Consider the following 27,790-nt stretch of genomic DNA (forward strand, 5'->3'; position numbering starts at 1 on the left):
TTCAATTTTAATGTTTTATTTAGATAAAAAAAAAAAATCATAATAAAAATAATCCTATTTATGTTTTAAAATAATAAGACCTACGAAAGACTGATTTAAGACATTTTAATACCAATTAAGGCCTTAGTTTTATTTTGAAGAATTCTATGCCTTTTAAGACTTTTTAAGGACCTGTGGGAACCCTGAATTTACTTAAACAGTCAGTCTATGAAAGAAAACTGAAACTCTTGGCAGGATGAGATATAGGGAACACCCTGGACCACAACTGGATTTTATTGGTTCATCAAAGAGTAGAAATCACTCTAAGGGATTGTTTAAGGATAAACCTCTTTGAGGTTAAACTGTTTAGTTTTACCCATCACATTAAAAAGGCTACATCAGGTTAGTACTCGCTCAATGAGCCACTCTCATTATTTACAGTGTAAACCTCCCAATGTTAGAAAAAAAAAAAACACCAGGCAGAACGGGACGCAAATCATGGTCTTCTGGAGTCCAGTTCCAGATGTTTTAATAAGACAGTTTTATCCCATCCTGAAAATGACCAACATTTTCCCTACATGATCAGCCTTTAAAAACAGAACCTAAACCAGCCGTATTATACAGGACTTAAAAAAAAACAGCTGTGAGACATAAATTCAGCATAAACACAGCAGTTAATGACCATAGCTCCATCTGGAGCACAGGATCAGCCTTTGCTGATAAAACAAACAGCTGCGAGATGAGAGATAAGAGACCCATGGTTCCAAATTGATAAATCTTCTTTTTATTTACATTTTCCAGGTCATTTCTTTCTCTTTATTATTAGATGCAGTTCATAAAGATATTAATTGCTCGTTGGTCTCTGTGAGGCTAACTCCAGTCTTAGTTGAAAGTGGTTCTTTCCTCTGGTCCTGCAGAGTTGGTGCAGAGATGGATCTGCTTTTCTTTTCAGAACTTGGAAGAAGTGGGTCTTATGGCTATGAACTGCGACTCCTTCAGCTGAATGGATTTCATATTGTTACCGTATGTTTACTGTGGCTTTATAGAATCCAAAGCAAACTGCAGTGTTCAGCATTAAGGGAATAAAGCATCTCTGCTTGTACAGCTTCTTAGATCCGGTTTGCTTTTCCTTTTCACAGTTGGGGCTTCGTTAGACAAATATCAAGAACAGCAAATGTTTTGGAGAGAATTGTGGATTTCTCATCTGACCTCAGACCTTTCCTTTCATTCTGTTGAAGCACCAGTAGGTCCGGCATGCTAACCCTAGTACTCCACCAAACAGATTTAGTCTTTATACCGCCATCTCATCTGTCTGTGAAGCTGGACACTGTTGTCTGGAATCTGTGATCCTTAGCTGATGCTTCTAGTGTCGGCCATGTCCTGGACTGGACAAGGCCGATTGATGTCTGGTACTTGGAGGAGGTTGGCTGAACTGAAGAAGTGTTCGTGGATTAACCCAGTACCAAAGGTTCATTCATGTTGTATTCATTTTTTCCCTGTTTATCAGCAGCACTTTAAGAATAAGCTGAACTGCAGCTTAGTAAAAAGAGTCATCGGGTGAAAATGCTCTCATCTGATGAGATGCTGCAGCCTTCAGCGGGTGCTCTGAAGTTCCTGATGAAGCCAGGTAGGCAGTGGTTGGCCCAGGCGATTCAGCAGTTGCACCAGCTCCATGTTGTGGTGACGGTAATACTCGCTTAAAAAGGCACGTGACTGGAAAAAAAAAAGAAAGCACAGAACATATCAGAGCATCAATAACAGCTCAATAGTCATCTTCACACTGGTTATTAAGGTAAACTCTGATTTTATTAATCATTTAAATTTTTCAACAAAGCCTACAACACCAATCTAAAAGCAGCAGTGTGTCGCAGTGAGGTTGTCGCAGATATTTTAGATTTAACATTGAAGCGTGGTCTGCACTATGTTATTCCACGCCACAATGCAAGAGGGACAAATAGGAACTAGCTGTGGGTCTAGATACGGTCGAGGCGGTGAGGAAGTGGGGGCAACTTTGCAACAACGGAGGGACATGAGGGCCAAAAAGAGCGGGGATCCAGGTGGAATAAAGGACCCAGCGTTCTGGCGCACCTCGCTGTTCTAGCTGCTCCATCTTCACGAGTCGTTTTCCACAATGGCGGTCATACAAACAACACAAGCTAGTAAGGTACCAAACAGGAAATACGCATAGTGTAGAGAGGATGTAGAATTGACCAATCAGAGCCCTCCTCTCTGCAGTCACCTGCAATTTTGGAGAGGTGCAGCAGAGTGTGGAAGGGGCAGGGCACATTTCACTGCGTTTCTGGGTATTAATCAGCCTTAACTACGCTAGGTTCAGGTTTTCCCCCCCATCTGTGATTCTGTGTATTCTCCCCACCTGCCCTAATTTCACTATTGTAATGCAAAAAAACCTTTGATGCTACCTACCACCTCCTGTACATGAGATCAGACACAAATAGCACAAGACCATTTTCCAGCACATTTCTTCATTTGCCTCTGCAACATCGTTTTTTTTTTTTTTTTTTTTTTTTTTTTTTTTTTGCTGTGATATTTTCTTAATCTTTTAATTAGGCAATCTCAAACTTCTACATAACTCTATTACACATCAGTTCTTCCAGATAACTACCAGCTCTCCACACAGAGCTGAAGCAACGCTGACTATCTGACTCTCACACATGACGTCAAATGACGCAACTTGTTAAGAGAAAAGCATTTTTTAGAAACACTGCTAATAAAAGTGACTTTACAGGTAGATTCAGTTTGTTAGAGCAGCCAAAAAACTTTGAATCTTAAATTAACCTTTCAATTATGACCCATTAGACTTCACTTCATTTGGATTTTGTCTGCAATTTGCTCTTTAAGTCAGACACACGGTCAGTCATTCATGGCGGTACGTCAGCTGTGACTGTTGCTCATGGTAACCACGTAGTGCGATGGAAAGCATGGACACTTTCTTACCACAAAGCAAAAAATCTAAATCTAAAGAAGTCATTTTTTCTTAAAATAAGTGTTTTTTCATTCTGGAATAGAAGAGGTGAGATACGTTGCCAATGGAACAAAACAATTGCAGTCTTTTATTTTAATATGATCAATTAATAATTTTTATATTATCTAATTATCTTTAAGGATAAAAAAATGCATATGCCATTGGCAAATCATCTTATTTTCCTACTCAAATTAAGGGTAAATACACCTGTTTAGACATTTTTAATCATTTTCAGAACATAGTTGCAGTGCATCTTATCCATCATTTTCCTCACATAAAGAAAAAAGAAGCAGACCAACTTCCCTCTGTTTTTTTTTTTTAATCAGCTACCATACAGTTTGCCATCACAGCCCAGCTCTTCCATTCATCCCAGCGCCATTCATTGTTAAGTCCTACATCAGTTATTTCTTAGGGCTTTACAAACTTTGCTTGCTTTCTGTTGCTAACATTTACTAGCCTCCATTGGCTGAAGCTTGATCATTTAACCAATCATCAGAGGTGTCAAGTAACAAAGTACAAATACTTCATTACTGTACTTAAGTACACTTTTTAGGTATCTATACTTTACTCCATTACTTATATTTCTTCCTACTTCTGACTTCTACTCATTACATTTTCACACAAGTATCTGTATTTTCTAATCCTTACATTTTTCAAACAAACGTTACTCGTTACTTTTGGCTTCGGTTTAATGTTTATAAATATTTATTTCCCGTCATGTGCGCCATCCAATGCAGATCATTGGCTCCATCCACATCTAGTGAAAACTAGTAGAATTGGATGAGTCATAGAACGCAAACACTCATTGGTTAGCTAAAGGAAATCATCAGAAGCAGCAGGTGTTCTTCAAGCTGCAAACGTGAATTGTCTATGCCATGCTACAATGTAGGATTCAGAAAATGATGTTGAAATTAGGGCTGGGCGATAATTCAATAACAATATATATCGATCGATAGACGTGTGGCACAATAGAAAAAAAGAGAGCCGATAAAAGTTCGATAAAAAAGAAACGCAGTTTTCCTTCCTTCTCATTGTAGCCTAGCATGTAAGTTTATGCTAGTCACTACTTCCTCCCAACCGATCACAATGGTGGACCCAGGCACGCCGTCACAAAGCGCCGCCCTCTCAAACCACAACACAGAGCACATGAAGATGTCGCAGCAAGGAGAGGCGGAGGAAATTGTTTCAAAGAAGGGTTTTTGTAGTTCGGCAGTCTGGCAGTATTTCGGTAGTGGCAAGTCGGACCAAAAACAAACCACAGTCATCTGGAAAATGTGTCGGGAACCAGTGAAAACGAAGTCTGATAACGCAACTTTTTTTTATCATCTCAGCCGCTCACACCCGCAGGAGTACGAGCTGTGTAGGCCCCGACACGGCTCTCCTCCAAGGAATCTTTGGGAATTTCGGGAAAATATATATATATTTTCAGTAAGCAGGAAACTAAGCTGAACCTGAAGAATGGGGGCGGCGGCGGTGGGGGGGCATTTATTTATTTGTTATATTTATTTTGGTCACTTTTCTGGTCACTTTAGTTTATCCTTTGTCAGTATTTAATAACAACTCAGGTCTCTTAATTTATTTTTCTTTAAAACAACTCTGTTATGGTTAAAAAAGTTGGTTAAATAAAGATTTAATTCGAAGTCTGTGTTTGTGTTATTTATTAAAATTAAATCATTTAGCAATATTATAAAAAGTCCAGGCAGAGCTGCACATAAAATATGGTTTCAAATCTTTTCAATAATTATCGATATCGATCAATATGCATTTTTTTTTATCCATAAGCTTTTTTTCTATATCGCCCAGCCCTAGTTGAAATGTCTGAAAGGTCGGACACAGGCGAGAGCGTATCGAGAGATGGAGACATACAAGTCCTCCCTCATCCTACACAATTCACGTTGATCAGGCTGAAAGTCAGCCCGATCGAAAAGTTCTCGCACGACGGGAAAGTCGGCCCGAAAAGGTCAACAAATCGTACAGTGTATGCCCGGCTTAAAGTATGCAGTGTGTTACCTCCAAACTCATCCCTGGATACTTCCTGCCTTTGCTCTTCCCCAGACATTTGGACCGGGCCCCTTCCACTCGCTGACACCAGAAACCTTTGACGTCATCATACCTGCAGATGATCAGAGTATTACTTTACAATTGAGCACAAACTTTTCATCATGCTTTGTAGAAATAGATTGTTAAGGGCAGACTGACCACATTCAATAATATTCTTTAAATTGTTTTCATTCAGTAGAATCAATCAGTAATACTTTCAATACATTTGAATAAATTAAACCAACATGCATTTTATTAAAAGGCAAAGTCGTGTTTATGTTTCCATATTGCAGGTAATGGTCAAAATAAATCTGTATTTATCAAATATGTCTCCTGTTGTGGATTTTCCTTGGCGACGTGGATCCAAACCACAACAACAAAAAACAGCTGTAATTTTGCTTTCATTAAAATCTATATTGAAAATAAGAAGTTCACCACTACAAGTGAAGTTATGTGTGATAATGTGGAAGGACACATGGAAAAAGTATTGAACACGTGAAGAAGGGAGGGTGCAAAAAGGCATGGAAGGGCAAGACAGCAGCTGAAAACTCTCAGTGAGTTTAAAGCAACCCTGCTCCTCGTCTGTGCAAATTAAGATCAGCTGCTTCAGTCCCAATTGATGGCCTATTAAAATGGGTTTCTGGTATCACAAAACAAACATCTCATGTTGGGTAAAAGTAAAGAGCTTTTCCAAGACTTTTGTAACCTTAAAGGTGCTGTAGGAGATCTTGGAAAAACGGTTCCAGCAAGGTAAATTTTTGAACATGCCTCTCCCTTCAGTCCAGCCCTCGACACCACGTCTTCAAAACATGTTATTTCCAAAAAGCTTGGCTCTGGATAAAAGTATCTCACCCTATCGCTAAGAACACTAGCTCCATTAGTATTCCCCAGAAGCTGCAAATGGAGAGACAAACTCTGATGTGTGTGCTTATTGAATGAATAAATGGAACCTGTTACAAAATATTAGAGATGTTTGAGGATTAAGGACAGCTGTTTATTGTTCATAAAAGTGTCTGAGACTGTGGTGGAAAACCTGAGTACAGAGCTGGAGGGAGAAGGAGTTTCATATTAATAGGATTTAATACGACCAGAAATCAAGCACCCCTATATTTAAGTCTTAATCTTTAAGACTTAAAAATCCATGATTGCTGGGATTACCCACTTAAGGAAAGATTTTTCTTTGCTTTTTTGTGTCACACCATTTTGAGGTCATCTAATTCGTTGGTTGCATCCAATAAGCCACTTTTCCAGCCAAATGTCATTTGAGAAAGCTTTTCAAATGTTGCGAACAAATCTAACCAAATGCAAATTAGACACTTTTGTGGTTTGGAGTGAATTAATAAGGTAACGCAAAGCACAACGTCATATGTTGATGTTACACTTGCCTGTAATATAAAGAAACTAGAGTTAGCAAGCTAGCAGGATCAGCAATGTAGCGAGGACTTAATGAATGTGTTGCAATTTGTCCTTCATCATGTCAGCTAGTAGCCTCGTGAGACCATCCTGATCTCGCGAGCTTTCAAGGTTTCACTCGCAGATCAGTCTGGCTACTCTCCGTTAAAGAAAATTTGGAGCCGTTCACCAAACGAACGTCCAATCAGCGTTGGCTTTGAGGCGGGTTGAGGTGTGACGCAACGAGAAGCGCGACAGTTCAGTCTAAAGAACATGGCGGCTTCAGCCGATGAAACTAGCGTTAGCGTGGCTATCGAGCAAGTTTTATCGGAATTACAGAGTATTTCTTCACTGGAAGAAGAGCAAAACACTGCTCTGGAGGCTTTTCTCAGAGGAAAATATGTTTTTGCTCTTCTCCCGACTGGTTTCAGCAAGAGTAGCCTGGCTTGTGGTTGTTTTTTTGTCGTCGCTCTGTTAGTACGTCATATGCTTCGTTGATCTGATTGGTTTATTTGGCCCGTCTATCACCAACATAGGCCAATCAGCTAACCAGTATTTTCGCCCCTTCCCAAAATTACTTCAACGGAAGGTTTCCAGATGGATATGCGGAGCAAATCCATCTGGCGGAGTCAGGTTAGTCAGCTAGCAACAGTGACAGTGAATTCTATCCAGCACTTTCTGAAGGACTGGTATGGACATGTCCCCACCAATAATTTCCTGCATTAACATCTGCCATGATTGTTGTTGTTTTTCTTCCTGCTTATGCGTAGAAAGACCCAGATTATTGACCTTTGTCGAGTATTAATGGCGTTCAGGACGTATGAATGCGACCTGGCCGCTCAGACACAGGTCATATTTGAAAGATCAGATTTGTATCGGATTCAGGACCACAGAGCCAAGTGGTCTAGTTCGCATTGGAATAAATCAGATCTGTGTTGTTCATGTTGACTGTCAAGAAAAGATCGCTTCCAGGTCGCATATGGACCAAATAAAATCAGATTTGGGTCACTTCAGGCTGCTGTGTTACGTAGCCTAAACCACCTCAAGAGAGAGTAAAAATGTTGGGTTATACCAGTTATACCACATGGTGCATAAAATGATCAGATTGGATTTCTGAGTTGTCATTTATTCATCTGATCAATCAATACTTTACTGGTAATCAACCACTGCTGTGTCCCAACCACTAGTCTGATAGGACCAGTTTTACTGACAGGTGTCTAACAAAAGAAACTCATTTTAATGTGAAATTTATTTCCAATTAGTCTTCCTCTCTTTTTTTTTCTTTTAAAAATAAGGCAGCATAAAATTAATGGAGGCATCATTTTAGTTGTAGGAATCTTCTGGATATAAGAGCACAATTTGTTTTGGCTGATCTAATTCTACTACTTCAAAATATTAATGCCACTCAATACTTTTCTCAGTTTACAGGAACAAAATAGGGGCTTAGTCTTTAAATAAAAAAGCAGTGTTGTTTAGAGATTGGTTGTGTGGTTTGTGTGTTGAATTACATCAGTGCCTGCGTGTAGTTGAAGATGGGAGTGACGCCGAGAAATCTCTGAATTCCCTCCATCACCTGCACAGGATTGGAACGCAGCAGGGCCCCGTCCACAATGTGCAGCTGAAGAGACACACAAACACCAGACATCTGTGACTCGTCAAAAATGGCAGAAAGGTTAAAGCAGCTGCTGCAGAAAACATCAAACTAGTCCCTGCTTTAAAAGGTGCAGAGACAAACTAACACACATTGATTAAGAGGTATAACAGTACATTCACGTCGAACAAGAAGTCGCTGAAAATCTCGCCAGTTTTCTCTGCTTTAGCTCGCCTTGATGATCATGGAGTCTGGTGGTCGTTTGTTTCCCCTCGTCATGACGGACATGGTTTCATAAAGCGACCGGCCATGTTTTTTAGCTCAGAAAGCTGAAAAAAGCTGTTGGAATTCCTAAGTTCACCAGAATCCCAGAGATGATCTATACTCAGAAACCAAGTCGTCTGCATGTGCGTCACCGTGAACGTAAATATTCCCCCGCTGCTTCCACAGAAACTCTGGTGCATCTGTACAAAATTGTAGGTGACCGCAGACAGGAGGCCTCTGATTGGTCAAATGTACATCCGTTCTACACTATGCGTATTTCCTGTTTGGTATTTTACCAGCTTGTTTTGTTTGTATGACCGCCATTGTGGAAAACGACTTGTGAAGTTGGACCAGCTAGAAGATCGAGGTGCATCAGAACACTGGGACCCTTTATCCACCTGGATCCCCGCTCTTTTTGGCTCTCATGTCCCTCCGTTGTCGCACAAACTTGCCCCCACTTCCTAACCGCCTCGGTGTATCTAGACCCTCTCTAGTTCCTGATTGTCCTTCTTGCGTTGTGGCGTGGAATAACAGCGCAGACCACGCTTCAATATTGGATATAAATAAAATATATGTGCCACAAACTCACTGCGACACACTGCTGGATAACCAGCCCTTTAACCAGGAAGACTGAACACTGAGGGCTGGTTAAAGACTACAGCAAACCCAGAGTAGGACAGTGGTACATTGGAGAAACCAGTCACAGAGGCAGAGCTGCAAGAGGCTATAGTTGGCTGGAGCTAGCCTCTAGGCCAGGGGTCGGCAACCCAAAATGTTCTAACAGCTACATTGACCAAAAACAGACATACATTTGAAGGGTTTATATAGGCCTCTACATGTATATTAGCCCACAATCAAAATTACTAATTAGCCTTAAATACATAATAATCATTCATGATTAAATGTTTATTTTCCCTGCAGCGCCTCCTGGAGAAAATGACAGCATGTGATTAATCTGCTGTACAATAATTGAACTCTGGAATAACAGGAGCACAGAGCATAAATATGGGTCAATTGGAGCAGATGTGTACTGATGACATCACCACACGCTCGGCCTCTCTGGAGCTGTATTTAACCTCCTGTTATTAATGGTCTCTATATATGAATACATTCTGACTTTTTTCATTTAATGGGGAAATAACGACGATCACAGTCGGATAAACAAAAATCAACTGAAGAATTTGCAAAATAAAAAACTCTCTATCAGAGCCAGAGGTCTTTCAGAGGGCTGCGGTTACCCTCTGAGGTCCACTGGTTGCTGCGGTCCTCTCAACTTCAGAATTTTTTTTTAATTATGCATTAAATCGGTAAATGTTCCTTATAGTGACGCTTAATGCTCTCTCCTCAAATAACATTAAAACTTACTTTTATTAAACAACGGCAGAAAAAAGAACTTTTAACTTAATGCTCTGAGCTCTGTGAGCGCTCCAATGGAAGCTGCTGCTGCCGCAGTGCATGCTGGGACAGCTGTCAATCTCAAGACCTACAAGTCTGCTCTGATGCATGCTGGGTAAATAAGGAGGGGCGAGAACAACATCCGGGGTCTCTGTCCGTTCTCGGTCTGCTGTTCTTGTGAGTTGGAACAGGGCTAGGCCTGAGGCTGATGACGTTTAACGAGGACACAAGCACATGAGAAGTACACATATTTGGAAATCTGCCATAGAGAACATGGGAATCCTTCGCTCCACCTACGATATTCATGCTCGTTGTGAACGCAGCTTTAGAGGAAAATGATGAACAGAGGAACTAAAATATACTATAGACATTTGAAAATGTGTTTTATGGTAGAGAAAATGAAGAGTGGTAAAGGCAGATCGTTGAGAACATTTCCTACATTATAATCAAGTGGTTCTACCTGGCTGGGTTGGTAATATTGCAGCCATCGCTCCAAATGGGAAGCATAGGCTCCCGGGTGAAGGCACCGTTTCTGCAGGGTTAACAAGGCTCTGGGGGCTGAGGGTGCTGCCGTTACAACGGCATGGAAGGAGTTGTTCAGCGCTGCGGGGTCCTGGTGGGCTCTCTGGTGCTGAACACATAAATCGTAATAATGGAAAAAGACATAATGAAAACACAGACTGGAATCTGTGGAGTTTCTTAAAGAGTGTGACACCAATATGCAAATTAAACTGAGAACATGGCTGGTATGTAACTATAGCATAAATAACATACCAACAAATTTACCAAATTATCCGTATCACTCCAAATTACTAAATCCAATGAAACCTTCATCCTCTATTTTTTATAGTTTTATAATCTGCAGAACATGATTTTCTTTTTGGTGCCATTTTTTTAAAGCCCTTCTCAATTGTTTTTATAAGTTAACCCCAATGTTTAAATTATCAAAACAGGCCTAGAGCGCCCTCTTGGGGTTTAGTGTGAAAATAACATGAAATGATACAATAATATTAGTAATTTCACACAAAAGTCGCTCCAGAGTATAAGTCGCACCCCTGCCCAAACTATTAAAAAAAAACTGCGACTTATAGTCGTGAAATTACTGAAAGCACTGAATTCACACCAAACTATATAGAGTGCCAGCGATCAAAGCTAACCAATTTTTTTTTTTTCTCCACACTTGGCTACAATTCTCAAGTAAAAAGAAAAGAAATGCTTTATTCCTTTATTTTTCTTTCCAAACAGATATCTGAAACACTAGGTCTGCAGCCTCAATCAACCAGTGAGCAACATAAAGAAATGGAATCCATGCAGCAAAGGACCACAGGTCGTATTCAAACCCGGGTCGGCCGCGTCCAGGACTAAGGCCTCCGTACATGGCTCTTGTGCGCCAACCTCTGCGCCAACAAAGCACGCCCCAGTGTACGACATTTTAATCTCTGATCCGATTTTTTTCTATATCGCACTGACTGCATATGGAGAGGCTCACACTAGTCAGGGTGAGCAGATCTGCACAGATTTTTTTTCACTTCTGTCTCTGTGCTATACATAAATTAATTCCACACATTTGACTTGGATAGATTAGGAAGTTATAAAAAAAAAACACCTGCACATTCTATAAAGCAAAGCTCTACTTAACGAGTCTGTGCAGCCTCTAGAACCAGAACAGATAGAGTATTTTTATATATCAAAAACATAATGAGATCTACGTCTAAAGAAAAGAAAAACGCATCAATAAACGCTGTCGATTGGTTTCTATGCTGACTGAGACAGAGAGGTGATTCTCAGAGATCTGGGAAATGTATCCAAGTTTTTATTTCTTTTTTCATAAAGAGGTGAGAGAGATACGCTGCATTTACCTGCTCTGTCTGACCCTCCTTATTTTGGTTTCTGTGAGGCTCAAGAGGATCATTATTTTATCCCTTTCTGACCTCCTGAACTCCTATCATGGGGAAAGTTTTCTATTTCAATGTTTCGTTCATTGTTTTTGCACCAGTCTGTCCTGCTTACTATATATGCAATGTGCTACTCCCAACTGACTCTTTCCCTGTGAGAGTATCAGATTTTATCTTGTATTTTTCCTCAAAAAGCGGAAGTGTTTTACTTTGTAACCGAGTCTCTCTTCCTGTCAGACACATGATTGCTGCTGAATTGCTGCACAGTGACTAAAATAGACCTGGGCTCTCTCAGTTGGAGCTACGCTGCCCCCTGCAGGAAATCCAGCTAAACGCCACAACCTGTCGGATCGGACGCAAAAAACAGATTTAGTGTGTTCTGGCCTTAATTCATCAGGAGGAGGGCACTAATGTATCAACATTTCTCAGATTTTTACTGTAATAAAAAAGGATGCATCCTCCAAGTTCAAAGCAGTCCCTGAACATGTGGCGGCTCACCTGGTACCAGGAGTACGCTCTGTCAGACGGGTTGATAAGCACAGCCAGGATTTTGGCTCGAGGTAACAGGGCTGCTGCTCTTTTGGGGGCTACTTCCGAGTCAAAGTAATTGGCACTCTTTTCAAACATGAAGTCTGCGCTAACATTGGAAGGAAATGGGAAGAACTCCATGTACCTGATGAAGTAAGAGACACACAGAAAAAAAAAACACAAATCAAAACCAAAAGGCGCCCAGTTATTTAGATCATATGACTTTATGATAGTTATGTCGATGATTACAATGGAGAGAGAATCTAAAGATGGTGTGAAGGCATGCAGTGGGAATCTCTACCAGTCAATCCCATTGTCATAGTTGGCTCCACCGAAGAACTGGATCTCCTCAAAAGTAGTTGCACTGGAGAAGGAGCCAGTAATCGCTGGGTGAAGGCTCAGGAATGAATGAAGAGCTGTGGTGCCTTTGTGGAGGAAAACAAAGACTGATAAGCTGCAGAGGAAACAATTGAAAATGGAGATTAGGAAACTTACCCGTTTTCTGTGGTCCAATAATTAGGAATTTAGGAAGTCTGTCACAGGTTTTTTCTTTAGACCAGATGTCTTTGTGTCTCTTGTCGTGACACGGGTTCTGTTTGAAGCATAGGAAACCATCACCATCACCATTTCCAATTAGAAATTTCAAATGACTTCAGCTCAACTCTTACCTGCCAGAGGGGGCTTCGTTCTTCTGGGAAGATCTGGAAATATTTTTCAGCAAGCTGAACCGGGGGCAATGTCTGCAACCTGAGGTTGGTCCAGCACTGGACAAACTTCACCAGAGACTCAAAGGTGTACAGCCCCAGGCGGTCATTCCCATAGTTTGATAGGTGAGTCATAAATATGCTGATCTGTGTTCAAGGACAAAGAATGAGACAAGAGGTCAGATGGAAAATCAGAAAAGAACTCTATTTGTGAGGGGTATGCAAGTGATCAAAAACTGTAACTTGCCCTATTAAAAGCGATATAGGAGATCTTGGAAAAACTGTTACAGCAAGCTATAATTTTGAACATACACAACCATGCCTCTCCCTTCAGACCACCACTCGAAACCACGCCTTCAAAACATGCTGTCTGTGATGCAGAGCGCAATGATAACTCCTCTGAAACTGTTTATTAATGCCTAGATTAACTTAAAATGCCCAATTCTGTTGGCAAAACATGTTCGCTTTTATTATCCTGGTGCCTGCAGTTTGGATTACATACGTGAAAAACGCCTTCCAGCCGCCACCGCAAACTATGTAGAGATGACCGGGCCATAGGCTGCTGTAGAATGGGATTCCTAGTGACAGCGCACGCCGGTGTACGGGGGCCTCAGCGGCTCCGACAGAAATAATATTTGAAGGCAGGATGGTAATCTGGATGAACCTTTAAGGGTTCTCTGTGTGCAGTCGATACACCGACTGCTTTATTCCACCGTAGCACACCGATCAATAATCATATCAGCCATTTTGGATGTGGAACATTAGGTTAAAGGTGCAGTAGGTGATCTTTTCTGACACATTTTTTACCATGCGGCTTAAAGATCTCCCCACAGCTGCTTATCAATCAGTGAAATAGAAGGTCTGGAAGTGAAACTAAAATAAATGGTCCCCGCTACAGTGAGAAATCAATGAATAAACCTCAACCAATCACAGACCAGGAGCAGGTTTCCATACCAGCAACATCCGACACTGAATATGTGTAACTGTTTCATCATTCATGTTATCTCTTCTGAAAGCGTACTGCTGATAAATGGACAACTTGAAAATTCAAATCCATAGATTTCACACTTATTTTCCAGTTAAAGATATTTAAGAAATCCAGTAAGGTTTCCTGCTCATTAGCAGTTTTAACTTGCTGTTTGTCTGCCTACTGATGCATTTTAATGCTGGTAATGGTTCTACTGTTCGATATGACTAGCACTTCTGTGACATCTCAGCAGCACAACGCGACACGTTCAAGCCCTGTATGCTTTTAAAATGTTAAAGAGGAACAGTACGCTCCATCAGAAATGGTAAACAACAGCTGAGATGACTTACAGGGTTTAGGAGAACAGTGAGGAAGAGTTCTCCCCCTCTGATGCTCTTATCAAGCTCCTTGGAGCCTCCAGGGTATTCATTATAGAAGATGGTATGTGTGAATAGGCCACAGGTTTGCCTGGGCAGCACCTGAAACACAAAACAGAAGCTTCAACATGGTACAGCTGTCTGCTGAATGATGCAGAGATTCATGTACGATGATGAGGCTTTATTTATAGAGCTGAACATGAAAACAGTATCATCAAAAAGAGGCAGGAGAAGTAGAAATTAAGTCAACTACGGGATAAAACGACATATTTAAAATGTGCTGAGAAGTGGTGATAATAGGAGGCAGTGATTATGTGGAAAAGACAGGTCTGAATAAGACTATAACCTCTAAGTGTTTCAATAAAATTTTTGCTTTTTTCATTTTCATTGTAATAAATTAGAAAACTGATATTTTCATTTAAATGTCAATTTTTTTCAATAAATATTAGTACCATGCAATTTTTTGGCCCAAATACTGATACCTGATACCTGGCTGTGCATTATCAGCTGATACCGATACCATCTGTTTGAAATTGATGTGTGTGTATATATGAAGAACTGCATAATACTTGGATGTCAAATAATTGCCATCATGGCTTAGTCAAGCTGCTGCCTACCTTTGTGAAGCAGGAAAAAAAACTAATACAAAGTGAATCCAGTAGAACTTTTTATTGCCTTCCTAGAATGAGTGACAGTAGCAGAGATTAAAAAAGCAAAAATCCTGAGCCTGAACTTTTTATTTTCAAGCCATGCCTTGGGGGCATGGGATCAGAGATAGCATGAATGATTGGTGCTAGGCCTCTGTCAGCTTTAGCTCTCGAAAAATACTGATACCTGGGTAGCAAAAACTGGAAAGAACTAATTGAAAGGGTAATGATCATGGCAGCATCATTCACTCTTATTAAAGTTTAGCTGATAACCTGAAAAAGATGAAAAACTTTTTGGAGTTACCGTACAAGGATGTAATAAACACTAATAGTAGGGTTTGTTATGTAAAGCAAAAGATCATCAACATAAGGTGCGACCCTTTGCTTAGTTCAAAGTTGATAGATAAGTGGGAAAGGAAAAAAACTGTTTGGTACAATCTGATGGGAACATCGGCCATGTGCAATAAGATCAACAAGGAGATGAGCACAATATAGTCAACCTAATGTTCAAACTGGAAGAAAAAGTTTGTCACCATAACAGAGAATCATGAAGGTGTAGTAACCTTTATTCCGTTGTGGATGAAGCCCCGGCGGTATCTTGCTGGCCTGAGGTGAGGGTATTCTTCAGTGCTGGTCACCTTGATTTTCCACACAGACTTCCAGGCTTCGTACAGCTGGGTGTGAACGGGGTAAACCCCTGAGTGGTGCGGAGCCACGGCATAGCCCATATCTGTTGGAATTCCATGCTCCTGTACAAACAGAGAAAGGATGATAAAAAAAATCCAGACCAAGGTCTTTCTCATTTACATCACAACAAAACATATTACTTTCAGGTTGAAATGCTGAGAAAAGGAACAGCAGAACATCAGAATCCGAATCATATTTATTGCCAAGTAGGGTTGCACTTACAAGGAATTTGAATTGGTGTTGATGGTGCAGACAATACAGAATCTATAGCTATATACTTCATAAAACATACAATATACTATATGCAATATATAGTACATAGCTATATACTATATACAGTCATATGAAAAGCTTTCAATGTTCGGTGTTTGCAACAGCTATTTCAGTTTGATATATCTAATAACTGATGGACACAGTAATGTTTCAGTATTGAATTGAGGTTTATTGGACTAAATGTTCAAAATGCATTAAAACAAAACTTGACAGGTGCAAAAATGTGGGTAAGACAATCATCCAAAACACTGCAACAAATCTACTCAGGCATTCATGCAGAGGAACAGCTCCAATGTTGTGGAACGGCCATCCCAATCCCCATACCTGAATATCATTGAACATCTGTCTTATGAATTGAAGCAGGCTGTCCATGCTCGGCGACCATCAAACTTAACTGTACTGGAATTGCTTTGCAAAGAAGAATCTTTATCCAGGATCCAGGAACTCATTCAAAGCTACAGGAAGCGACTAGAAGCTGTTGTTTTTGCAAAAGGAGGATCTACTAAATATTAATGTCTCCATATTTTTTGCACCTGTCAAATTTCGTTTTAATGCATACTGCAGATTTTCTGTTAGTCCAATAAATCTCAATTCAATACTGAAATATTACTGTGTCCATCAGTTAGTAGATATATCAAACTGAAATAGCTGCTGCAAACACCCAATTATTTAGAATTAAAAGATTAATAGGGGTGCCAAACTTTTTCATGACTGTACATACATACACAGACAAAAGTATGTACGTAAAAGCATAGCTGTGCTATGCCTTCACGTTGTGTTGCAACTTTTTGCTTCATCCCCCCGTATGGATGCCGTCGGCCTATTTAAGTTTCCTAAGGATCCTGATCTGCTTTCAAATCGGCTGAAGCAGGTCAGATGAGTTTGGGAGAAGTTGTAACACTCCACAGCGCTCCTGTGTTTGCAACACTGTGAGAAGGATCTTTTTTTTTCCAATTCTGTTCCCTAATCGAAAAAGTTGCTTCGTTCTTCAGTAAAACACTAACGTATTAAACAATAGGTGACTGTAACATATGATACTGCTAACAGCAGTACCTATTTCCCCCCACTCCTTCATAATAACAGCACTTATGCCGTTTCTTTTTCTAGAGTGTGTGGACTTTCACGTTGTTTTGGGGCTGGAAACTCTGCAGTGAAAGACGTGTGGAGTTGCTTTTTATACCTTTAAAAATATAGTAGATAATTCCTTGTAATAGTTGTGGATTTGAAAATCATGTTTTTTGCAAGTGTTATAAACTAGCTTACATTTATAAATTGATAACTGGTTATACTATCTGACCCAGAGGTTTCCCCGCCGTGTTTTCTACCTGGGCTGCTGTGGTCATATAAGCATCAGCCTCCGGCTCAGAGTCTGACTCTATAGCCTAAAGAATCGCTCTGGATGGTTCTGACCCATAAGGTGTGATGCTCTCATGCTCCTCAGCATCGCTACCCTCTCCCAAACTTACACTAGCTGATGGTTCAACCATCTACTGAGTCAACAAATGATCTCCATTAAATCTCCTCTGACCTGAGCAAAGATCCTGTTGAGCTTCATCTGCTCAGCCAGGACGCTGACGTTGTGAAAAAGGTGAGGCTGCATGTGGCTCCACATGTGAGGAAACCACCAGAAGTCCTTCTTGTGCTGCAGCAGCATGTCGTCTCCTTGGTCCTCCTCATCTGTACCTGTGAACACGCCAAATCAGATAGCGCTAAGCCAACATAGAGCCAAATTTAACAGTGGAAAATGCTTCCTTAAATCTGAGGATGAGGAGTACCTGTGTGATAGAACTTCCCTGAAAATCCAAGATTGAAGGTGAAATTAGGTACAAGGCCTCTTAGCTTAGTTTGAGTATTCAGCAAGGCCTGGAAAATGACAGAAAACTCAACAAGTTAAAACATCTTGGAAATGCACAACTCTACCAGCAAGGACACACAGCATGTTTGGTAAAATTCAAACAATAGTGATACAGTTTAACACACACAGCTTTAAACAATGTAATTATATATTAAAACATTCACTTACATTAATATTACATAACATTTACTGGATTACAAAATAAGAACGGTTTAGACCTTTTTTAACGGGTACTGCAAAGGTAAACTTCGCAAAAACTATCGTGAGCACCGTGGAGAGAATAAAGAGCTGATGTCTATAGGAATGGTCATATCAATACCATTTAAGACCAAAGAAGTTTAAGCAGACATTGGTAAAAACTTGTTTTTATACATGTTCCTTCTTTCATAGTAGCTCATATGTTCCTTCTAACCATCAACTTTAAATTTTATTCTTTGTTTTATGAATAACAACAGCCTATCCAGTACATTTGTTTATTTCTGCAGAGGCCCTACAGTCTAAACCACTAGTGTCAAACAAGTGTTGAGGGTGGTGCCCTGCAACTTTCAGATATGTCTCTAGTAGGGCTGGTCAATTAATTGCATATGCAGTATAATCGCAATTTAACAAAACGCAGTTTTCAAATCGCAAAGGCACTCAATTTTAATCACAATATATCTAACAAGAGTAAGACACAACATCTCTCCCTCCAGCCCATTAGGTGGCGGTAAAACACTTGACGTGGTTTGTTGCCACACAGAAAGGCAGAATGGTTTGCGGCTAGCATGCAGGTCCATGCACGCAAGTAGAAGCACTTTTTCACACAAAGATTACTTTAAAGTCATTTGACGGTAGACTCTGGGCAAGCAAGCTTAAAAAACTGATAGCCAGGCGTGAAAAAATCTACAAGTTCGGTAAATCCGGTAAATGTAATGTAATATTAATTCATTTTTTTTTTATATTGAAGTTATTGGGCTGATGGGTCAAAAAAAAATCTTTTTACACTCAGATTCCCTGAGCTTTTCTCTAGCCTTGAATGCATCCTCTCATTTCTCAGCCCTAACAGCAAAATCGATAGCCCATATTTCCCTGCAATGTTGCTCTTAAATACTGGTTAGACAAGAGAATCAGTAATGAGCAGAGATGGGAGATCTGGAGCCAACAAGTCATCTCTATGTCTTCTGTTTGTTCGTCCCATCCACTGAACAAGGTGAGTCCAATATGCACAGGTTCATTCACTCTGCAGATCGGACTCACCTTGTTCAGTGTCCGAACCTCCGCCCTAATCACTATATAGGGCACTATATACTGGTAACGCTATTTTAGATGAGTGTCTGAACGTTTAGTAGATAAAAAAGTGGTGAACTCGAAATTTCCCACAATGCACCTTGAAATGTACCATCCATGATCACTAGACGAGCAGAGATATCCCAGGATGCTTTGACAGGAGAGCTCAAAGCATTATGGGATTTTTTGTCACAGCTGCCCGCTGGCGCTGCCCAACAGAGGCGACTAATAAGAAAGATGGCGCAGGCACCATGTGGGGCGGTGGAGTTATGTGACCAACAGGGAGCGAAAAGTAGTGATCATCTGTCAGAACGTTCACTTAACTGAGTTCACTATAAAGTCCACTATATAGTCCTTGCTCTATATAGTGATGGATAGATTTAGGGGTTGGGGCGGACGTTCAGACACAGCCAGGGAGATGACTTGATGACCCCAGTTCCTTTATCTCTGGTATTAAGTTACTGCAGCAGGAAAAGCAGTTTCCAGAACTTGGCTTTAATGTCCTTTGGCTAAACATCCTAGTAATTACTCATGTATAATCGTTACCATAAAAAATGTTCATTTGATTGACCATGTCAAAGTATGATAATACTCATGCTTCGTTAAGTGGCTCACCTCCACGTCAGACACCTTCATACGAGTGCCCTCTTTGCCCACGAATATATCATCCACGTCTACCAGGATGTGACGGTCCAAAGACAGACCCAGTCTTTTGCCTGTCAGGTAGCCGATGGCGTCCACAAACACCAGCTTGTGAAGCCAGTAGTTGAGGTTGTTCCCAAAGAGAACCCTTTGAATGCCATCGTGGAGCCCTAAGTCCTGCACCACGGTGGCATAGAGGGCCAGCGGACTTGGTCCAGAACGCGCCAAAGCATCCGAGGACTTGGGTGCAGCTAGAAGGACTGGTTCATACGTAGAGTGGTTGGACAGGAATACGGTCCAATCGTCCCCTGGCAAAGGACCCTGCTCCACTTGGTTGAGCTTGGTGATGTACAGCAGAGGGGCGTTGGGGTTTATGCAGTAGTCCCTGAGTCTGAGATGCGAGTGTAGAAAGAGGGGGAAACCTTTGAGCTGTGCACTGTGAAGTGAGTTTTCAGTGGCTTTGAAGAAGCCAATCACCCCCACTCCATATTCAGTGCAGTACTTGTCCAGCAAGTCGCGGTTCCATGTATCAAGGTTGACATATTTCAGCACATTTTCATAAATAATCAACGCATAGCGTCCGTGGCTCTGCTCCGTCAGTGTGGGCATGTCTCCCTTAGTGGGAGCAATTTCTGTCCGGTAGCGGAAGCGACTGGATTCTAAAATAGCAATGATTTCTTGGCCCAGCTGGGAATAGATACTCTCCACAAACACCAGAACCACCGGCTCCGTTCTGGAGTTGTCGATTGTCTTTACCTCCTGCAGTCGCTCCCGCTGCACAGATAGAAAAAGAGGTGACCTCTGACTACCTGTCTCACTATCAGCAGTACTGGTACTCAATCCCAGCAACGTCCCCCCACCTCCGCCACAATCACTGAAGGGTAAAGGTGGGGGGTCCTTGATTTTAGGGCTGTTGGAGACGTAGTAGGCGAGGAAGGCCATGGAAAGCAAGCAGAAGATTATAAGCGCCAGAATCAGGCGATGAAGCTCCAGTTGACGGACACCTCGCAGGAGCTTTAAAATACCCAAACCGATAGCCATCTTGATGTTGGAGGGGAGCCAGAGAGGTCCAAACAAACAAGGGAAAAGATGGGGAGACGGGTTGAGAGGAGAACAGAGAGGGGGAAGAAGACTGAGCAGTAAATACTGTCACTGAGCTGCGCTGATTAATAGCCATTTACCCTAAGTCACCATGGCCATGATCATTCATGACTTCCTCTCTATGTTTGGTTCTGAAGTGCAAAACGACACTAACAACTGAGAGTTCAGGTCCTCTGTAAAAATCTGAGGTTTACTCTGTTCTGTTTCAACGGATGAGCCGATGTCTCTATGCAGGAATGTTTTTTATCATCATGAAGTCGCTTGGATGAAGGCGTCTCAGCACAGCCGGTCTGGACTTACAGCCTCCACTCTCTCTGGCCACTCTTCCATGACTTCTAAGACACTTTGGGACAAGAAGCAAACAGGATACGGAAAAAAAAAAAAAAAAAAAAAGAAATGTTAAATGGGATTTACATAGAGAAAAAAATATAAGACATCTATATTAATCAGTATTCCTTTATTGGAATAATAATAAAAAAATAAACCAGTATACAGGAAACAGTCTAGAAAACGTCCTTCTGTGATTCATTCAGGAGTCTTTATAACAGATCAAGCATATTATGTTTTGGATGGCTTGAACCATTGCGGTGGAGGCAGAAAGGCCCTCCCCATGTAGTTTCTTTGTGTAGAAGTTTTAAGGGTCCCTGAAAGCAATTAAAAGAAAAATCTAAATAATTAAAAACAAAGAAAACAAATATATGAGGTGCATCTCCTAGAAATGTACATCATCCATACATTCCAGAGGTTTTTCAATCTGATTTGCTAAAGGCTAATTGAGAAACAGATTTTTTTACCCATCACAAATCTATCATAGATTTTATCATACATTCACCTACACCTACACTATATCAAGCTCCTTTTGCTTTTCTTGCTGCTAGACTTAATATACCAAATAAATATTTAGTTTGACATTTACAGTAGCTGACTGTATAAAGCCAAAAGGAAGCTTCTCCCGGTTAAATGTAATATAATTACCATATATTGTCACCAATTCTGTAAAGATCTGCTGTCAAAAGGTATGGGCCCAAAATAAAAGAAAATTATTGGCTTCCTGGGATTGACACGAACTCCAGCAGTGAGGAGAACGCATGTTCAGACTTTGTTGATAAAACATCTGATGAGAGCCAAATGTTATGTAAATTAGACCATGAGGTTTACCAGCACCAGTGTTGTTTTTGATGGCCATCTTAGATTTAGTCTTATTAGTTTTAGTCACATTTTAGTCATTACCATATGAAATGCTGGTGAAGGTTCTCAGTCATCCAGGTCATAGCCATTCCAAACAACTTTAACAATCCACTGGACATGGTTTCCAAGTTTGAAGATGTTTCGCTTCCCATCCAGGAAGCTTTTTCAATTCAAAATGTCAGGAATAGCGTTGAGTTCCAGGCTTTATACAGTAGCCCAACAAATCCTTGTTTTGGTTTAGAAAACGTGCAAATTGTACCAGAAGAACGGGTAGGCCCCATAGGAATGGGGGTCGTTTGGGTTCTTTGTTAGCCTGCAATAGCCGATACCCGTCTATCTTTCAGAGATAGGTATCGAGCATTGCAGGCTAAGAAAGAACCCAAATGACCCCCATTCCTAAGGGATGGATCCGTTCTTCTGGTTCAATTTGCATCTTTTCTAAGCCAAAACAAAGTGTTGTTGGTCCACTCTACAAAGCCTCAAACTTAACTCTATTTTTGACATTTTGAATTTAAAAAAAGTTTCCAGAATGGCAAGCGAAACGTCTTCAAAGTCCAATGGATTTTTGTTTTTACTTTTGTGGAATACGATATCTGATAGTTTTAGTCAGTTTAATGTTGCACTTCATAAAACAGTTAACCTTTAGAATTTGGAATACCAACCAGATTCTATAGCAGACTGACAGCTCTAGCCTAGATGCTACAATAGCTGGGTATAGAATGCTGCCGTGCAGATCATCATTGCTGTTGGGCGGAAAACTTTGATTTCTAGAATTAAAAAAAAACTTTTTTATGAATTAATGCCCTACTTTATAAAAAGTGTCTCACAAAAGTTCAACACATCCTATTGGTTGATTTAGCAGACAGACAAGCTAACAAAATGTAGAATAAAGGAACGGTTTTAGACATACATGGTTTCCATCGTAAAGCAAACACTTCCTGATCTACTATGAATTATGCCTTACACACAGATCAATACAATCTTCACTCCTTCAAAAAAAAAAAAAAAAAAAAAAAAAAAAAAACATTTTTATTTCAACTTTGGCAATGTTGGCTTTATTTCTGACAAGTTACCCCTCAGATACTGCTGTTCGGGATCAAAATAGATGTAAATTCACAGGGTTTTGATATAAGTAATACAAAGAGAACCTACATAATTGCCATGTAATGCCATGCCAATCCAGACATAAATTTACTGATGAAGGTTCTCAGTCATCCAGGTCATAGTCATTCCGTAAAAATTCAAAAAATATCCACTGGACTTGGTTTTCAAGATTTGAAGACGTTTCGCCACCTCTATTTTTTGAATTTTTACGGAAAGACATAAATTTAATGAATATGAACTAAAATGTTGAAATATTCGAATAGAAACAAGAGCTATAATAGAGAAATATTCAAAGATCTATCTACCCTTTCATATGGATCTTTATCCAAAAATAAACAGTATTAAATACTTTCTTTAGATTAAAGGATTTAGGGGTTAGGGCGGACGTTCCGACACTTAGCTCTCAGCTGTTATTTTACTGACTCTGGGTCCACAACAACATCCATCAACCTTGACAGATTCAGTGTTTGTTGGCCTTCATTAACAATGGATCATTGTGTGCAGCTACACGTGTCGTTGAAACCAGGCCCTCCAAAACACTAACTTGGTCATAAACTGCTTTTAGGCTCAGCGTTGGAGCTGTGGCCAGTTGATATTAGAATGAAGTAGATAGTCTTGTAGGAGTCTCAGATAAAGATCTGGACGTATTTAAAAGAGCTTAGACCGGTACGTTGATTTTTTTTAGGATTCTAAGTTATAATGTTTTGACTGTCAAGAAGAATGTGTAACTTATAATACTAAGTGAAAGTTAGAGAATGATCTAATGTTTTATACTTGTCCTTAACAAACATTGGTCTAATACGTGTTATTTTAATGTCGTAGGGAAGCGGCTGTTCCAACGGTTTCTCCCGAGTAGTGCACGACTTTACATGAGTAAATAAAGTGAATGTGATTGGTTGTTTCTCAAGAGGGCGGGATTGTTGTGGTGGAAGGTTTGCAAGCAAGTTTAATTGTGGGCGGTTTTCTTCAAAGCATTGTTGCTAACCAGTTAGCAACTTAGTGCTAGTAGGTTCCCAATGGGAAATTCCATTGGGACCAAGTAGCACTAAATTGGTGACTTAGAAACGACACTGTCAAGGAACGCTATGGACAGAGGAAACATGCAAGAGGAGGAGAGTTTAGTGTCAGAGGTCATGGATGAGTCTCCTCCGTCATACATCTTTTATTTAGAGGAGGAAAGAGGGGATGAAGATGTTGTGGAAGAGGACGCCAGGGCGGCAGAAGCTTGGTTTGGTGTAGAAGGCTTCCAGCCGTACATGTTTGAGCCCTTGCCTCGCAACGCTGCCAGTTCTGTTAGCTCTACGCCTGCAGAGATGCTATGAACGGAATAATTTGATTGACAGATGACCGTTGATATATGATTGGCTGAATTTAGGTGTTCAGGCTAACGTATAACTAACTGGTCTGCAAAAAATAATGGGAATAAACCCCGACAGACTTTAAGACAGGATTAAAATTTTCTACATTTTGGGACAATATTTTCTGATAAAGAGTACATTTATATACATGTTTAAGCCAGAATGATTTGACATTTAAATATGATTTTCCTCGGACTTAGACTTATATCAAATAAAAAAATAAATAATAAAACAGTGAAGCGAATAAAAAGGTTGATCGTAACAGGGTTGAAATCGAATTCAAATTAAGTCTAATTACTTCCACAAACAAGACAGAGGGGGAAAAAAAATAAAATTGGGTTTAAATAATATCGAAGATTAAATAGATCCGTTTGATCAACTTAAAGTTCCCAGGATGGAATCAGGGCTGGACTGTGAACAATTTTTGCTCTTGAGCTGAGACAGATCCAACTGGTAAAGGGAAAGGACACTATAACCCATGAATAGTAACAACCCTTTCTTGTGACAGTGCATCCACAGAGAGCCTATCTTTAACATAAGTGTGAGTCAGTCTCAGAGTTAGTCAGCTACAAGCTTAACATTGTTGCAAAAGAGCTGCAGTCGCTCTGAAAGGGGCTTAAGAGGTGAACTGTTCTTACCTTGAAAAGATCGGAGATCAAGGAATAGGTGGAAGGAAATTAAAAAGGCCTCTGCAAGACAAAAGGAACCATGATGTTAAACCATTTCAACGTATGGACACCATTAAGATTTACCTGCATTTGACCCTTTATTGTTCACAATCAAAATGTTTAACTTAACTTCCAATTCACTTTCAAGGAATGAAAAGTGAAGTTAAATCCCAGCCACAACAGTTTGATAAAGAAATAAACTTATACTGCCTTGAAAGATTCCTTACAACATTCTAAATAACCATAAAAGCCAATTTATGCTTCTGACGTATAGCCTCTGCAGCTCTCAAATCTGTCTCTTTTTAAAAATGGCGCGCCCGGTACCGAATCGAGAAGCACGACCACAGTCAGCCGGAAAGGCGTACCAAGGACCAATCACAGCTGCTTTTTGTCTGCACACTTGTGCTTGAGGTCTGCGCAGGTTTGCAACCATCCGACGTGTAGTCAGGATTTTTTTGAGGTGCGCGGCGATGGAAGCAGAGCCTCTGCGCGGGGGTCGCACACAGAGACAGATTTGACGGTTCTAGAGGTATAAATTGGCCTGAAGCAAACCAGCAAAACTGGTTCGCGACCCTACCCAAGCGACATTTCCATCCTCTTTAAAATCTGATAAATTCCTCTATTTTGCATCACTGCCCCTCAGAATTTCCTCCAAATTCTCCTGGATGGATCATTTTCCATTCTGTGCCATCAGGACTACAGCTGTTTTCAAAAATCTCCTCAGCGGCGAACAAATCAACAAACCACCTGAATCTGCTGATGAGTAAAGCGCTCTGTGTGCAAAGCTGTCAGTGCCTGTTGCACTGGCATCATGATACGAGTCAGTGCAACAGGCCGGTAGTCATTGTGTGAGGTGACCTGAGGCTTCTTTGGGAAAAGCTTACTAAAAAACACTAGACTGAGTGCAGGATCACATCAAATTGACATCAAGTGGTTAGTTTTCTCTACATCTAGTGCTTTTTTTAATGAGCTTTACTCCTTGTTTGCTCAAATTTAGCATCCTGATTTAGTCCCAGTTTTAGTCCATGTTTTGCTCACAGGTTAAATAATTATTGCTCAGTCTAGTTGTAATTAAATTAAACTAACACAAATATCAAATTTTTTAAAGCTTTCAGGTTTGCCTCACAAACCCACAGAAGGTCGGAAAAAATAAAAATAATTCCATTTTAATTTTCAAAAGATCAGCCACCCAAGAAAGGAGCAACAACATTCAGTGAGGATGTGCAGAACAACTCAGTTATCCAGGATTGACAGAGGAGGAACTACAGGATGTTCTTATCTTATTATTACTTACCTTACTCATTTATTCTTATTTTGGTCCATGGAATATGTTTAAAAACTTAATTTCCATCACATCTTCCAAAAAAAAACATCCAGAGAAGTGCTTACTTGTGTCATGGTGAGTTTTTATAGAATCTACAGCCTCCTAGAAGGTCTGAATTGTTTAGTAGTTTGTGAGTTGTAAAAAAAAAAACTAATAAGGTAATGAGTTACGATTTTTAATCATATTACCAATTATTCATACAGAGTGTAGTTTGCACGGGATTTGATTGCACTGATTCCTGTATTAGCCAGTAATCCAGTAATTACTTATTAGTTCACCATTTTGTAATTTACTTAAACTGCATAGATTTTTTTTAATTATTATTTAAAAAGTTAATGTATAACATGGATTCATAAAAACCAAAGTTTATTTCAGAGTTAAATTCTGTTTAAAGTTACAGATTATAATTAAAAATGTCTCCGGACCTTTACTGGTTGATGATCTTCTTTATTCAAACCCCACTGATTTTTAATTGGATACCCCTGCTTTAGTATTTTAGTGGGGCCCATTCTTCTTTACTTCAAGTCTGTAAAAATCTCCAGAATATAGAAAATAATGGATATTGTGTGAAATTTGTTCCACATAACTACAGATCACTAATTGTTATTCAGTTACATTCACTGTGGTATAAGAATTACACATTTTGCCACTTAGTTTCCGTTAAATCCTCTGAAAATCTCCAACCTTTAGCTGCACCTCAGAGCCTCAATCTAACCCTGACAGTTTCCTGTCCAAACTCTTTCTAAATCTCACTCCAAGGTTTGGTGAAAAGTCGGCATCCCTGTGATTTTCACCAATAATGGTGATCAGAAGCCTTGAAAACACCATGATCACTGAAGAAGCCTTGAACCCTGCCAGCAGGGGGTGCTGTTACACCACCAAATAACAGGTAGCCTCATAACGGATCCCTGCCAACATCTCGGCATAAAGCAGCTAACCAGCTCTTAATGCATTGATGCCAGGCCTTCAAACCTGCACTTCTTATCCCCACGATGCTGTACGAAACACCACCTCCCTCTCCCCCTAACCGATCAGTCCGGGTGGCATGAAATCGAACCCTCTCAGTTCTTCAGCTGGGTTTCATACAGCAAGCTTCATGCTAGGCTAGCTACAGATGCTAATGCAGGATACAGGCTCGTTCTCCTACCTCAGAAATGAACCACTGAGCTATTCGTTTCTCTTACCTGTATTTGACCAATTCAGAGCGAGCGGGTCACGGAAGAAGTTAACGATTGGTTTAAGAATTGGAGCTAAAACTGAACTTCGCCGCTTCAACACTTACGCAGCCATCTTGTTTATGCTAGCAGCCCTGGACTGAACCAAACTGTAAACCTCCGGGGGGGGGACCTGGACCTGCTCCCCAGAAACACACTTTAATATATAAAATAAAACCATTTAAATTGAAAGGGGTTACTTTAACTATTTGCAGAAATCACAAATTGCTGTTTCATTTCAGAGTTTCAGTCTGTTTAAACTGTAATTAAAAATGTGGATAGTACAAATTATTAAAAAACTATTGTAGCACAAATAATCCAAAAGATTGACATCTCTCAGAGATCAAT

At 40.3% G+C, this 27,790-nt stretch overlaps 1 protein-coding gene across 1 annotated transcript; it reads right to left on the bottom strand.

Moving 5' to 3' along the window:
- Positions 1-475: 475 nt before the first annotated feature.
- Positions 476-27,547, bottom strand: LOC119792658 (bifunctional heparan sulfate N-deacetylase/N-sulfotransferase 2-like). The gene is made up of 15 exons (XM_038299390.1): positions 27,413-27,547; positions 24,875-24,925; positions 19,459-20,929; positions 17,498-17,585; positions 17,251-17,405; positions 15,326-15,511; positions 14,089-14,217; positions 12,736-12,918; positions 12,563-12,659; positions 12,369-12,492; positions 12,038-12,212; positions 10,105-10,275; positions 7,903-8,012; positions 4,973-5,075; positions 476-1,692 (listed from the first exon to the last, which is right to left on the bottom strand). The coding sequence occupies exons 3-15, from the start codon at positions 20,524-20,526 to the stop codon at positions 1,573-1,575; spliced, it is 2,709 nt and encodes a 902-aa protein (XP_038155318.1). The 5' UTR covers positions 20,527-20,929; positions 24,875-24,925; positions 27,413-27,547; the 3' UTR covers positions 476-1,572.
- Positions 27,548-27,790: the final 243 nt, after the last annotated feature.

Source organism: Cyprinodon tularosa, unplaced genomic scaffold (assembly GCF_016077235.1).
Source record: "Cyprinodon tularosa strain WSP-4 unplaced genomic scaffold, ASM1607723v1 ctg428, whole genome shotgun sequence".
Classification (NCBI taxonomy): domain Eukaryota; kingdom Metazoa; phylum Chordata; class Actinopteri; order Cyprinodontiformes; family Cyprinodontidae; genus Cyprinodon; species Cyprinodon tularosa.